This window comes from Rhinolophus sinicus, linkage group LG04 (assembly GCF_036562045.2).
Source record: "Rhinolophus sinicus isolate RSC01 linkage group LG04, ASM3656204v1, whole genome shotgun sequence".
Classification (NCBI taxonomy): Eukaryota; Metazoa; Chordata; class Mammalia; order Chiroptera; family Rhinolophidae; genus Rhinolophus; species Rhinolophus sinicus.
This window is the reverse complement of record NC_133754.1, coordinates 45,446,358-45,460,310: the sequence shown is the minus strand read 5'-3', so window position 1 is coordinate 45,460,310 and position 13,953 is coordinate 45,446,358. Positions and strand designations below refer to the sequence as shown.

General features: G+C 38.3%; 1 protein-coding gene across 2 annotated transcripts in view; it reads left to right on the top strand.

Moving 5' to 3' along the window:
• Nucleotides 1-13,953, top strand: part of TMTC4 (transmembrane O-mannosyltransferase targeting cadherins 4) — a 57,992-nt gene that overhangs the window by 35,081 nt on the left and 8,958 nt on the right. For both annotated transcript variants that reach the window (XM_019754228.2, XM_019754227.2), the window contains exons 9-15: nucleotides 76-278; nucleotides 1,575-1,746; nucleotides 1,832-1,963; nucleotides 7,565-7,644; nucleotides 7,815-7,922; nucleotides 8,029-8,170; nucleotides 13,804-13,918. In XM_019754228.2, coding sequence (XP_019609787.1) covers nucleotides 76-278; nucleotides 1,575-1,746; nucleotides 1,832-1,963; nucleotides 7,565-7,644; nucleotides 7,815-7,922; nucleotides 8,029-8,170; nucleotides 13,804-13,918 — 952 coding nt within the window. The remainder of the gene's footprint in view (nucleotides 1-75; nucleotides 279-1,574; nucleotides 1,747-1,831; nucleotides 1,964-7,564; nucleotides 7,645-7,814; nucleotides 7,923-8,028; nucleotides 8,171-13,803; nucleotides 13,919-13,953) is intronic.

Here is a 13,953-nt window from a genome sequence, read left to right as displayed (position 1 = left end):
GTGAAGTTAGGAGATATATGTATTTTTTTTCAACCTCAGTATCAAATAAATGTTTGTTTTCATTTTGACTGACAGGCCATAAACTATAATTACTACTATTCATTGAATGCCTGGCTGCTGCTGTGCCCCTGGTGGCTGTGTTTTGATTGGTCAATGGGCTGCATCCCCCTCATTAAGTCAGTCGGTGACTGGAGGGTAATTGCGCTAGCAGCACTCTGGTTCTGCCTAATTGGCCTAATATGCCAAGCCCTCTGCTCTGAAGACAGTCACAAGAGAAGGTAAGAGGCAGCGCTGAATTTTAACTTCCACACTGGGTTGAGTCAGAAGCGTTTTGCTAAATCCAGCACTGATCATTTTAACGATTTTATGGAAGTAATGTCTAAAGACATTTATTTCCAATACATATTTTCACTAGGATGAGTTCATCCATTTGGAATCCATCGCTGGCTTCAACTAGTGGGGAGTGAACTTGGAGGAGAGGGTATGGATGACTGCTTTATCACCCCCGCCCCCTTTCCCCATGAAGTAGCATTTTGAGATCCTTTTCTCAGTAGGTGGTAAAGAGTAATTTAGGGTCAGAACAGAGAGTGTAATTGATGTGTGTTGTGCCCATTATTTCACAATTCTCCTTCAGAAAACCCTGGTGGATGCTATAGTGATTCCTTCTGTTGTTGCTTAGTACAAAATAAACTGCTGCCCCAAAGAGACTATTCTTTCTCACCAAAAAAAAAAAAAGAAAGAAAAGAAAAGGTTATTGAGGAAATAATTGGGGAAAAACAAATGTGTTTCATGAGAAAGAAAACTATTTAAGATGATTTCCTTTACACATAAGTGTTTATGGAATTAGATTTAGTAATTTCTCAAAATAAATTAAGTTTCAAGTTTACCTGTGCCTTAAATTGGTTCATAATTCTAAACAGCAACAAACTTTTGTCCCAGTGTCATTTAGACACATGTAATAAGATTTTATTTTTAAAATACTGTAGGCACAGGTTCCAGATAGAAGCCACCGAATTTGACCTAGCTTCCCAATTCATACTCTTATGTCATATGGTATATTAGAAATGATAGCCTCGTTTCTAGCTTTCTTTTTACTTGACTGAAATTTGTGGAGATGTAGCCCCCAAAATGATATTAGTTTATTTCAGATTACTTTAAGCTAGTTATTATTATTCCCATTAAGTTTGGGGGGAGGGTTCCCATGAAAACTATACTGAACTAATTGAGACCAATATCTACTGGGCTGTTCAATACGTACATGGTCTGAGGTGTAGTTAAGAGTAGGTGAATTAATAAGCCCTCACAAGTACAGTCATGCTAACCTTATTGATAGGAATTGTGTGACTTGTAAGTTTTATCCTTATACTTGATGCCTAGTGCCTTAGTAAGATTTTTATGTCTTATTCTAACACTTCCAGGCTAAACCCTCTCTGCTGATGACAACATTTTGCTGCTGCTGCTACCTTTTCTCAATTGATGGCATGAGGGGGAAAGGCCTTTAATATTATTTTTTAATGTTGAGTCAGACTTCTTAAGTCGGAAAATAGTCGTTTTAAGCACTTCTCATTTTCCAGGGTCCTTACGCTGGGCCTGGGATTTCTCATCATCCCATTTCTTCCGGCAAGTAACTTGTTCTTCCGAGTGGGCTTTGTGGTGGCCGAGCGAGTCCTCTACCTCCCCAGTGCTGGGTACTGCATGCTGCTGACGTTTGGATTTGGAGCTCTCAGTAAACACACTAAGAAAAAGGTACTGGTCAGGAGTGGCGCCACGCATCACCAAGATGTTTGGACGGATTTCCTAATGACACTGACCATGTCTCTCTGTTCTTCAGAAGCTAATTGCTGCTCTCGTCCTGGGAATTTTATTCCTAAACACGCTGAGATGCATGACTCGCAGTGGTGAGTGGCGAAGTGAAGAACAGCTTTTCAGAAGTGCCCTGTCTGTGTGTCCTCTCAACGCTAAGGTATGTTAGTGGCCATGTTCTTTAGAAAGGTGCTACTAGGAAATGTTTCAAGTTCAGCAGCTGAATAAGAAGAAAGTTGATCTCCCTACAAAATCTAGCATAAGACCATACTTGTGTTTTTCTTTGTGGCTATTTTTTTTTTTATGATTTTGATAAAATTTATTAAAATGCCACTTAGCCAAAATAATTCAAAAGAAATAATTAAAAGCAGACAATGTTCACGAAACGGCCTATTACTTAAATGAGGTTTTCCTCATCTTCCAGTTGGTCCAGTCACCTTTTGAAGTGACAGCAGAAGAGCTAATGCCACACCTCCAGTCTGGGGCTGGGGGAGGTGCGCTGTGGAGCCATTCAGAGCACACTTTTGAAAACACGAGCTCTGGTCCTAGCATTAACTCACGTCCTCCAACCTACAACTTGAAGATGAACGGACAGCAGTTTGGTTCAGGAAGTTTAACTTATACTGTGTGGTGTGCAGTAGTACACATTTCTATCGCCTGGGGTTTCTCTATTTGTGATGCCTTTTGTTAGATTAGGTACAAATAAATGTATAGACTTTAAAATCAGCTGTATTTTTGTTGAAACAGTCTGGTAGGAATTTGTCTCACTTGTTTTCTTCATGAATCTAAACTTCTAGCTTAACCTGCTGTGTCTCTTTGGGCAAAACCAAACTTTTTTGAAACTTCAGTGCCTTTATCTGTAGAAGGAGGCATAATGCCTACCTCCTGCATTTGTTGTGAGGCCTGAATGAAATACGATGTGTGAAGTGCCCTAGCGTGGCAGTTAGAACATAGGTATTCAAGGAACATCCGCTTTCTTAGGCTTGTGTTAGTTTCGGTTGTCACATTAAAGGACAAAAAGGGAATGTCACTTGCTCAAAACGGGATGCCAAGGAGTTGGGTTAGAAGAATTTCTGTTAGTATCGATCATTAGTATTATTAACTAATGATTCATTCTCTCTTGGGTCATCAGAATTACAGCTTCATAGGCTGCTGCATATGTGATCATGGGGGGTAAAAACAAGAGCGCTCTCAGGAGTTCTGTCTCCTTTTTACATGTATTTAGAAAAAGCAATGATTTCAGGTAAAATTATATAAATAAATCTAATGAATAGTTGACATCTTATTGTGACTTTGCAGGAAAGAATAGTATAAAAGGTGCTGACTCCATGTTTGTCTTTTTCCTGGATTAAAAAATCTTGTTCATGTTTTACAGTTAGGAGACTTGGGTAAAAGTGAATTATTTCAAACTTTTATCATTAATGTGATTTGCTGACCTATCCGTTTATTTTATTACTAAAAATAAATTGCCTGTGATTTAATTTCATAAATGTTAATAGATTGGCTTTATTTTTACTTTTATGTTTGAATAGTAGTAATTATCCCTTCTATTTATATAGTTCTTCCCCACAAGGAACTCAAATTTCTTTGTAGAGACTCTATAATTAATCTCCATTATCCTCCCTGTAAGGTTTTTAGAGACAGGCTATTATTTTCTTTATTTTTCCAAATGGGAGAAACTGAGGCCTACAAAAATGGAACAGAGGTTATCTAGGTTAGTAATCTATGTGACTAGATCGAGACCTGGTATGGTGTGGTGCCCAGGTTACCTAGTAAGTGGGGTAGGGTGGAGACGGGACATATGTGATGTTTGAGCCTGTCTGCCTGCCCCAGTACTAATATGACTTCATACATTGTAGGCTAGAAAACACAGGGTGTGCACACATGGGCATGCACACAATTACTGTATGTCTCACGCTGTCGTTTTCTCTCTTTAATTTAAAACATACGTACAAGTTCAATGTGGACCTGGTGGTAATTGGCCCTTCTAAGAACTGTTTTCAGTGATACCATTCAGCATGAGCAAAACAGAGATTTTGTTTTTAACTTTCCACTATAAATTGAAATGTAGTAAAATTATCTTTACTTCCGTTTTCTGGAAAAAAAGCTAGGTTGATTTCAGGGAAGAGATCTCATGAGGAAGACACTGGTTTCATTAAACTCCATTACAGGAGATACGTTTTCTGTACTGGTTTCCACTTCATATTCATTGAATATTAAGTAAGCAATTGACACCTGGCTTTAGATTAGGCCCAGACTTACAAACTCAGATTCCTCTTTCTCAAAAGATTGTAATATCCATGTATGTAGTACCAGTGTGTGGTCTACATTTGAATTACCCACAGTGCCTTGTATATGGTAGGCACTCAGTATTAGTGATTGAATTGAGCCAAATGGGAATTAAATTCCTTGAACCTACTACGGATGAGAGTCCAAGTATCTAGTTTCATTTAGTTATTTTTAGTTTTTAAGGGCTTTAAAGTATGTGGCACTTTGTATGAACTGGGTGATAAAATTCTGAATTCTTTTAACACTGAACAGAATCATATACCACAATGAGGTATTTCCTTAGGGAGTGACCCAGGATGGATTAGAGGATATTTATGTATTTAAAACATTGTAAGTTTAACATCAACCATTGGCAGAATATTTGAACCAAACTGGTTTTAACACTGGTGTTAAAAATGCCTTTCTTTACTGACGCTTTTACTTCCTTTATATTTACATGTGATTGGGTTGCAATTGTTGGTTTTATCTGTGGCTTTTGTGCTGGTTCATTGCCTCAGTATGAATCACAAAGGCTAAGCGGAAAGTTCAGGAATAAATAGTCGTCTTCAGTCTTTTATCTTCCATGGAGACAAAGATCACTCATTCTTTAAACACTATTTTAAGTAAACTGTCAGGGTTGTTTTGTTTTGTTTTTACACCGGGTTATCTAGGCAACTATTTTCTGTTCAAATACTTCCCTCCATAGAAGCCATAGGTTAAGTCCAGCCTCTAGGCAAACCTGTTTACAGTTCTCAATTATGGATATCTTGCCTTCTCAGACCAGATGAAATCTTTAACTAGTTCCATTGAAATAACTGCAGTCTGAATTTGCAGTGTCCCTTCTTCCCTGCTTTTCTGGTCTCTGGCGCTCAGGGTATATGACAGAACACGTCTGTGCTGCAGAGGGCACTTGAACTCCTTGTGTGAGCTTTTTTTTTGAGAAAACAGAATTTCCCCATAACAAAGGAAAGCAGCAGGAGCCCAGGGGCAGAAGAGGCGGGAGGCGTGTTGAAGTCTGCTCAGAGCTGTATTTGTATTCTGTGGACCACAAGCACTTCACTCAGGTTGGATTCTCAGATTCTGTTCTTTTGTGTGTGGGACAGGAGGTGAAGTAACACTTCCAGGCTGGGGCTGGGGGAGGCAGGAAATCAAACCATTTGGAGCATACTTTTCAAAACGTGCGGCCAACCATAGCATTAACTAGCCTCCAAGCTATAATTTGAAGATGACAATATCTACGAATGGACAAGACTTTGGTTCAAGAAGTTTAAATGACGCAGTGTGCTGTGCCATAGTACACGTTTCTATTTCCTGCAGTATCCTTGCTTGTGATTCTTTTTGTTAGATTAGGTAAAAATAAATGTATGGAACTGAAAATTGGCAGTTAAAAACAAATCTCTGTTACGTATACACTTAAAGAATGTTGCACTGCTCCATACCTTTCCAGACATACTAGTATTTTTGAAAATGTGCTCTAACTGTAGGTTAAGATGGATGAGGCAGGATGTGGTTATATTTTCAGAAGGAGTTTTGAAGTGTTCAGATGTATTGTTACTTGAATATGTTCAAACCATTATTCTATTTCACAATATATTATTTTGCCATAACAAAATACCACACACAGCGTGGCTTAAACAACAGCAATTTATTTTCTCACCGTTCTGGATGCCAGAAGTCCTAGATCAATGTGTTGGCAGAGCTGATAAATCCTGAGGCCTCTCTCCCTGGCATGTAGATGGCCACCTTCTCGCTGTGTCCTCACATGACCTGTCCTCTGTGTGCACACATCCCTGGTATCTCTCTGTGTGTCCAAATTTTCCCTTCTCGTAAGGACACCAGTCAAATTGGATTCGGGCCCACCCGAAAGACCTCACTTCAACTTAATGAGTTCTTTAAAGACCCTGGATCCAGTACAGTCACATTCTGAAGTGCTGGGGTTTAGGACTTCAACTTATAAATTTGTGGAGGATACAATTCAGCCCTTAACACACAAAAGGAAACATTTTACTTTTAAGAAAAAGTAATAGATGGTGTGATTGAGTGGGTGTAGAAATTGCCTTGGGTATTCAGTCCTATGTTTAATCAACACCAGGGTGATACAGTGAGAAGACATATAGGCTTTGGACCCTGGGTTGAAATTCAGCACCAGAACCTTGGGTAAGATGTTTAACAACACGGAAGCAGTCCCTCAGCTCAGAAGGGAGGGTGATAGCAGCTACCTGTCAGGGCTGCTGTGAAGAGAAGAGACCATACGTATTCAGTGCCAACTCCTGCACCTGCTTCAAGATGACCCCAGGCACGTGACCTATGCCGGTCTTTCTGTTATTGTTATTAGTCACGCTTAACACACCCAACTGAATGAATTTCTGTAGCATCATCTCTTCTAAGATTGCTATTGGCCTTTACATTGTAAGCCTCCAAAAGGAGCTTTTGATGATCAATAAACACTTTTGATAATAGTCCTCATGAGTTGGAAATAAGGTCCTGGCCTTAGTTTGGATCCCAGCTCCTTTCCTCGTAATTTATTCTGAGCCCATGGACACTTGAGAAAACACCATAAGTCGGCCACCCCAGTACCCTCACATTAAGATGACCTGAGAATTTCCGATAGGTTTGTGAGCCCTGTTTCTTTTAGTCTACTTTAACACCCTCTTCAATCATTAAAATCTCTTTTTTAAAAAATTGAGGTAAAATTCTCGTAACACAAAATTAACCGTTTTAGTTCTTCAAAAATGAAAACTAGAAATATCAGATGATTCAGCAATTCTAATGGAGATATACACACACATATCTCCAAAACAATTGAAAGTAGGATCTCAAAGATGTATTTGAACACCCATGTGTATAGCAGCATTAGTCACAGTAGCCAAAATGTGGAAGCAACCTAAGTGTCTGTCGACAGATGAATGGATACACAAAATGCAAAAACATACAATGGAATGTCATTCGGCCTTAAAAAGAAAGGACATTCTGACACATGTTACAACATGGATAAAGCTTGAGGACGTTATGCTAAGTGAAATCAGCTAGCCATAAGAACACAAATCCTATCTGAGTTCACTGATTTGCGAATCTAGTATAGTCAAATTCATAAAAACAGAAAGTAGAATGGTGGATCCCCTCAGCCCTATTGGGGGATGGGTGTGTGAGTCAGAGAGGGTTTAGCAGTAAAACCATCCCAACGTCCTGATTTTCCAGTTTTCTCTGTTGAGTTCTTTAGTTAAATATCCTTCTGTTATACTTCAGTGGTATCATCTGCTTGTTATGTCTCTGTCTTCAGATTTTTTCCTACAGGGTGGGGGATTAAGGACAAGAAGGCCTCTGGCTGAGCCTCAGAAGGGTTTTACCTAAAGTTCTGGTGGGTGGGTTTTTGTTTTGTTTTGTTTTTTTAATACCACTACCTTTTGTTTTCAGTTAGAAGATATAATAGATATTCCTGCTCTGAATAAAGAAATCTATGAGCTGATGGCCAAGTTTTTATCTATATTTTCAGGTTCACTACAATGTTGGCAAAAACCTTGCTGATAAAGGCAATCAAACAGCTGCTATCAGATATTACCGAGAAGCTGTGAGGTACTGCAAGCATCTTGTCTCATTTATATACGTGTCTTATTCTAACTTTCTAGGGTTAAAAAGCCTATCCTGTTTAAGGCCCCAACTTAAGATATCTTTGCCAATTCCTGAGAGTTTAGTGAAGACCACTGAGCATTGACAGATGGCTTGGTTTTTCTCTCCACTTCCAGATTAAATCCCAAGTACGTTCATGCCATGAATAATCTTGGAAATATTTTAAAAGAGAGGAATGAGCTACAGGAAGCGGAGGAGCTGCTGTCTTTGGCTGTACAAATACAGTAAGCATTGTTTTTATAATTATGCTAGTGGCAAAGAAATGAGTGCCTGCATTCTGGGGTCTGAGCCTTTCTTTTCCTTGTTTACCTTTTTAAAATGCTCTCCCAGGCCCGACTTTGCTGCTGCATGGATGAATTTAGGCATAGTGCAGAACAGCCTGAAACGATTCGAAGCTGCTGAGCAAAGTTACCGAACAGCAATCAAACACAGAAGGAAATACCCAGATTGTTACTACAACCTCGGGCGTTTGGTAAGTGTATGGCGGTCTGTGGCTGCAGAAGGAAAGGTCCATTTTGTTTTTATTTATAGTAAAATGACAGTAGTAACACCCCTTCTAGCACTCTCCATCTTATAAAGTTCTTTCACATAGGTTTATCTCATTTGAAGATAGCTATTGGGTTTCCTTATTATTTAACTTTTGAAGCACTAGTTAGAGAGCAATCCAACTTGAATTAGCCAAGTGTAAGAGATCACAAAGGCAAGAGGTCAAACCAAGGAATAAATTACAATTTTTAAAGTCCCCTGTGCCCTGTAAAACAGTACTCCAAGGGGTAACTTCCTGATAAACATCAGTTTCTCTGTTTTTAAAACACAATAAAAACTGAGATTAAAAAAACAAATCCATAATATGATTGCTGAGCTTCTGTCTTCTCCTTCTTCAGGGACAGCTCCCTGCATCCCAGGGTCTTCCTGTGGATAACTGTTCCCCCTACAAAAGAACGCTGAGTGGGGCACGGGATTTATTTGAAAAGGCTTTGAGATTATTCGATGGAAATAGGAAATAATGTGTTCCATAGTGACTTTCTTCCTTTAGTTATTGGCAGAATATAAAGATATAATATCTCTGATTTTCTTTTTTAAATAATTTATTGTTTCAAATAAATATTGTAGCCGTAGCTATACATTAAGTTCAGTAATCTTATAAATCTGAAAACATATTGATAAATGATGGTGAAATAGATTCTGCCATTGTTTCTGAAAAGCCCCTAGGAGGATGTACAGCTTAGTCATTATAGCTCTTGATTTTTTTAATAAAGAAAATAACCACACACTAGTGAGAGGTTGGGGGTGGTAACTAACCTTACTGTGGTCATCCTTTTGCAACATATATGTATCAAATCATCATGCTGTACACCTTATGCTTACATGTGTTATATGCCAATTATATTTCAATAGACATGGGAGGAAAAAAGACTTGCCCACAAACAGCAAAACTCTTTAAAAAAAAGAATGATTATAGTTTCCCTTCACTCCACCCTTTAATTTTGATTTCAAGAAACCAAGTACATATGTTCCTAATATATTTTGTTTTTATATTAAGTAAAATTGTTAAGGGAAAAACTGTTTGCTCATTTGTGCGAAACCAGAATACCTGTATAGTGATGTGATTTTTAAAAGAAACTTTTATATAATATTACAGATTTTACACAGCCTGACCTCACAGGTACAATTGCATTGATGTTGTTTTAAAGAGATGCCAGTTTATCCTCATTTTAAAGGCCCGAAGTCTCATGGTCTTGTGTTATCAAAACCGGTGGTTCCCAAAAGCAGTCGTACGTCCAAGTCATCCCACTGTCTCAGATTTAAGGAGTCAAAAGCTCCATAGGGGATCTGTATTTACAAAAACAAACCAACACAATTGGTTTTGGTAAATCCAATACCCTGTTGTTGATACTGCATTTGGGAAGCAGCTCTGCCTAACATTGAGCAGAGTGACCAGGTCAGAGCAGAACAGACAGTTCGCAGGGAGCAACCTAGAAAACATGAACTGCTTGGTGTTTATGGAAAAACCAGTCCTCAGTTTTACCATGATGGGAATGCATTTGGTCTTCGCTGCTTTGTTTCTGAACTGGATAGCCATGATTTCGTGAGTTGAGGAGGTAGAATTTTATGAATGGATGAAACAAGGTGGTAGGAACAGGTGGCTAATGATGGTGAAGTTTTACCTCTCCAATTCTGTGCTTTAAATGGGCAGATGCTGCTTGTATTACACATTTTAAAGTGAAGTGGCTTGTGTGTTTTTATTATTCAAAAAATAGCATGTTTCAGTTATGATATATCATAGGAAGATACCATCTCTATATACTTAACACTACTGGGGAAGAGAGGAATTACTTCTCCCTGAAAACAGAGGTAAGGTGGCAGGAACGTGATTGAATCCATGGAATAGCAAGGTGTTTGAACAAGGAAGATTGATAGCAAGATAATTCCTGTTGTCCCAGGAAGCGTTCTCCGGAGCCACCTGACCTTGTAGGCATTTCCTATATGTTTTACATTTTAAAATTCTGTGCTTTATGATCTAGTGACATGCTTTGAGGTTGAAACAACTTTCTCTATGAAACCTGAAGATTTGAGGAGTCCTAAAACTATTCTAGTGATAAATTTGTAGGGAAGGAAAGAAAACTTTTTCCTCCACCCTGTTATGTTCTCTGACTGGTGCCGTGCCAATTAGACTGACCACAGACAGAGTAACAAAACAGTGTATTAACATATGCAGCAAGCATGTGGGAGAAACTCAGTGATGAATAACTCAAAGGGATGGTTAGAACTTGGACTTATATAGCATCTTAACAGAGAACAGCACATCTGTAGAGAAGCGACAAGACAAACAGGTTTTAGGCTCCCAAGGGTGGCAGGAATACATGGGGGAAACGGATGAAGTGAAGTTTGTGCAGGAATGTCTTGGTCGTGGCGTAAAACTTCCCCAGAAATGGGAATTGATGGCAGTCTTCATTTCCCAGAAATGTCTGCTTGTAGTCACATAAGGGAAGCTCTAGCAAAGCTTCTTTCTGTATCTGTTGAATCTCAAATGCTTTCAGTGCAATAATTCTTATGCCAAAGTGACATATTTGGGGTAACATATTTTGATCCCCTACATTGTTCTCTCTGGAGAAGGGGGTGGAAAGACAGTAAATGATATAAGTAGAGACCAAAAAATTCAATCACATACAAGGTAGGGTGGACCCTTGCAAAGTTAATGAAGTGAGATTAGGGACTAGGTGGGGGATGGGAGCAAACTGGGTGTTATCTGAGTCCTTGCACTGATGGTTACTGTAGGGGTTACTGTCTCTATTTACTGTGTCTATTCTACTAGTACTTGTGTGACATAGCATACTTGATATCCATGTGAATTCTTCCGTCATTCCATTTCTTCTTCTTTGGAGGTAGCTCTTCTTTTAGATCACTGCTTGCAAAATGCGTGTATCTGCCTACAGCCTTCTAGGTTATGCTTTAAAGCTCTAATACATAACAGTCTTATTCCCTCTCCTAGTAGCTGCCTGTCACTGCAATTCCTTGGGATTTGGGAAATAAAGAATTTATGCTAAATGAGCCCTGAAAGAGTTATATCCCAAGAAAAGAAGATGGAATTCAAAATGTAGGATTTTATCATGTGTTCCAGTCCTTTGAATTCATTCCCACTTTCACATAGGAGACCATGTGTAGTATTAAATAGATGGAGACCTTGTACTGTTCTCTGTGTATATTGTTTATTAATTAAGCTACAGTGAAACGATCTTCCTGTGTTTCCTTCTGCCAACTGTTCTTGCTTATTTAAAGGCTTTGCTTTCTATTGTTTAATTATCCAGCTTTGGCCTGCTTGATAGCGTAAAAGCATTAGGAGCTTAATCTTGAACAGCTCAACCAACATATTTGTATCTTGGCGAATAAGAGGAACTTAATAACTTAAAAGTTTCGTTTTAAAAAACCTCCATAGTACTGTTTAGTAACAGAAGACAGAAATGTGTTTTGATTTTTGGACGCAGATAAGAAAGAAATATAATGCCACTCTTTGTGAAATAGGAACTGTCAAAAGCTGGATTATTTGGGACACGTTACTAATGTTAGAGAACCACAGTAATAGAGACTGAAGACATTACTACAGACAATTCGTTATGCAAGGACTAGTTGTATCAGTCAGGATCCATTCAGGAAAACAAAAACCATGCTAAGTATTTTAAATAGAGAAGCTTCAGTGCAGGGAATTGGTTAGACAGTTGTTGGAAGGCTGGAAGAACAAAAATAAAAAGGTGATATTAACTCAGAGCATAAAAGCAAACCCTACAGGGTTGGAGAAACAAACAGGAGAAAGCGGTGCCACCAGAATTTAAGGGGCCACCATCCCAGGACCTACCACCACTTCCAGAGCTAAGATCATGAAGGAAGGACCACTGCTTCCTGCCTTGGCACTGTTGAGAAGAGGCATTGCCAAGGAATAGAAAGGAGACAGTGAATGGAGAGAATGGGGAAGAGCTACTCCCTTCTTCCCACCACCTGATAACTCCTATTGGCAGAAACTTAACAAAGAGCCCAGTGGCAGAGGACCCTGGGAAGTGCAGTTTGCAGAGTACAGAAGGGCAGGCAGGGGACTAATATATAAATAACATGCACATTACCCGTCCACTTTCTGGATGGGTAGATCTTGCTAAATCATCATTTTTCTCCGCTTCCCTTAAAGGGCTTGTTCCCTTTGTATAGAAGCTGTAAGAAGGGTAAAGGGTGATGCAAAATAAAAGTAAATTTCAGTCTGTTGTTATTCTCCAATAAATATGATAATAATAGTAATAAAGAGCAAAATATGTGAAATATTTTTGTTGTTGCATCAATGAAGTTATGTTGGTTTTCCTGGGTTTGTTAGAAAAAAAAAATCACCGATTTTTGTCTATTCAAATGTATGTCACTTGCTGGAGAGAAATGAACAAGAAATCTTTGGGAACATCAAATATAGAGAGACAATTAAATGTTAGTATAAATAGTGGCCTAAATTATTTTAAGGTTTTGAGCTTTTCATATCATTTCCTTATTTAAAGAGTAAAATATAGTAACTTGAGTTCCTGAGTCGCATGGGAAATTCTGACATCTTTAGTGAATGGATATTTGTAAATGTTTCCATAATTCACTAAACCCTTTGCGTGTAATATGCCACCTGTTTGCTGTGTGGGTCATAGGGCAAGTCAAAATGTTTCTGTTTTCTAATGAAGACAGACTTGAAAATAATAAGGAAATAGCCTTAAACTTTGATAAATTGTTATCATTTGTACTTTTTGCAGTTAAAGGAACCAAGTTCATTGAGATGAGATGTAAATTTGAACTGAGTTAAAAAGGGTAAGAAGGTCACCTGCTAAAAAACCCATCACTTTCACCCTCTGTGCATTTTTAACTATGCAAATTGAGTGTCAGCCATTTTGTACTCTGTTATCAATGTTAAACAACATTCACTACAAAAAAAAGAAAGCAACAGATAACTCTTTCCTTCCTAAAGGAGGCAAACAGGCTCCAAATGCCCAGGGTTTTACATCAGCACATAAGACTTTTCCAGAGTGTTCACAGTATTTAATCTACTCATAGATTTTTATGAAGCTTAGATACAGGTGGGAAGAGGGTACTAGACAGTTCTTCACAAGGTGAATTTGACACATTTAGCTTGTAATCACATTAAATACTTCATTTACCGTCAAATAACAACTTACCATAGATGAACTAGGTTAAGTCTTTCTAGAAAAAGACTAATGATTAGGTTTTTAACTTAGTCTGAAATATGATTTGACACCTGGAATCACTAAATTATGGGGTGTAGTTAAGAGATTGTAGGCTCGGGAGCTAGACTACCTGGTTCTAATCCCTACTCTACCATTTCTAGATGTATAACTTTGGACACGTTAATATCTCTGTGCCTCAGTTGCTTCATCTGTAAAATGGGGATAGTTATCTACTATATTCAGATTATTTTAAGGATTAAATGAATTAATATGAAAAATTGGAAGCTGAATATATGCAGGTTAAGTTTTGTTTGATTTTGGGTTTGGTTTTCATTATGTCTTAGAGAGAATAAGCAAAAAAATATGTAGAATATTGATTTTCGGGGGGTCTATGCTTTATTTTCAGTATGCAGATCTAAATCGTCACGTGGACGCGTTAAATGCTTGGAGAAATGCTACTGTGCTGAAACCGGAGCACAGTCTGGCTTGGAACAACATGATCATACTCCTTGATAATACAGGTACAGAAAGGGGAATTAAATAAGTCAAAGGAAAT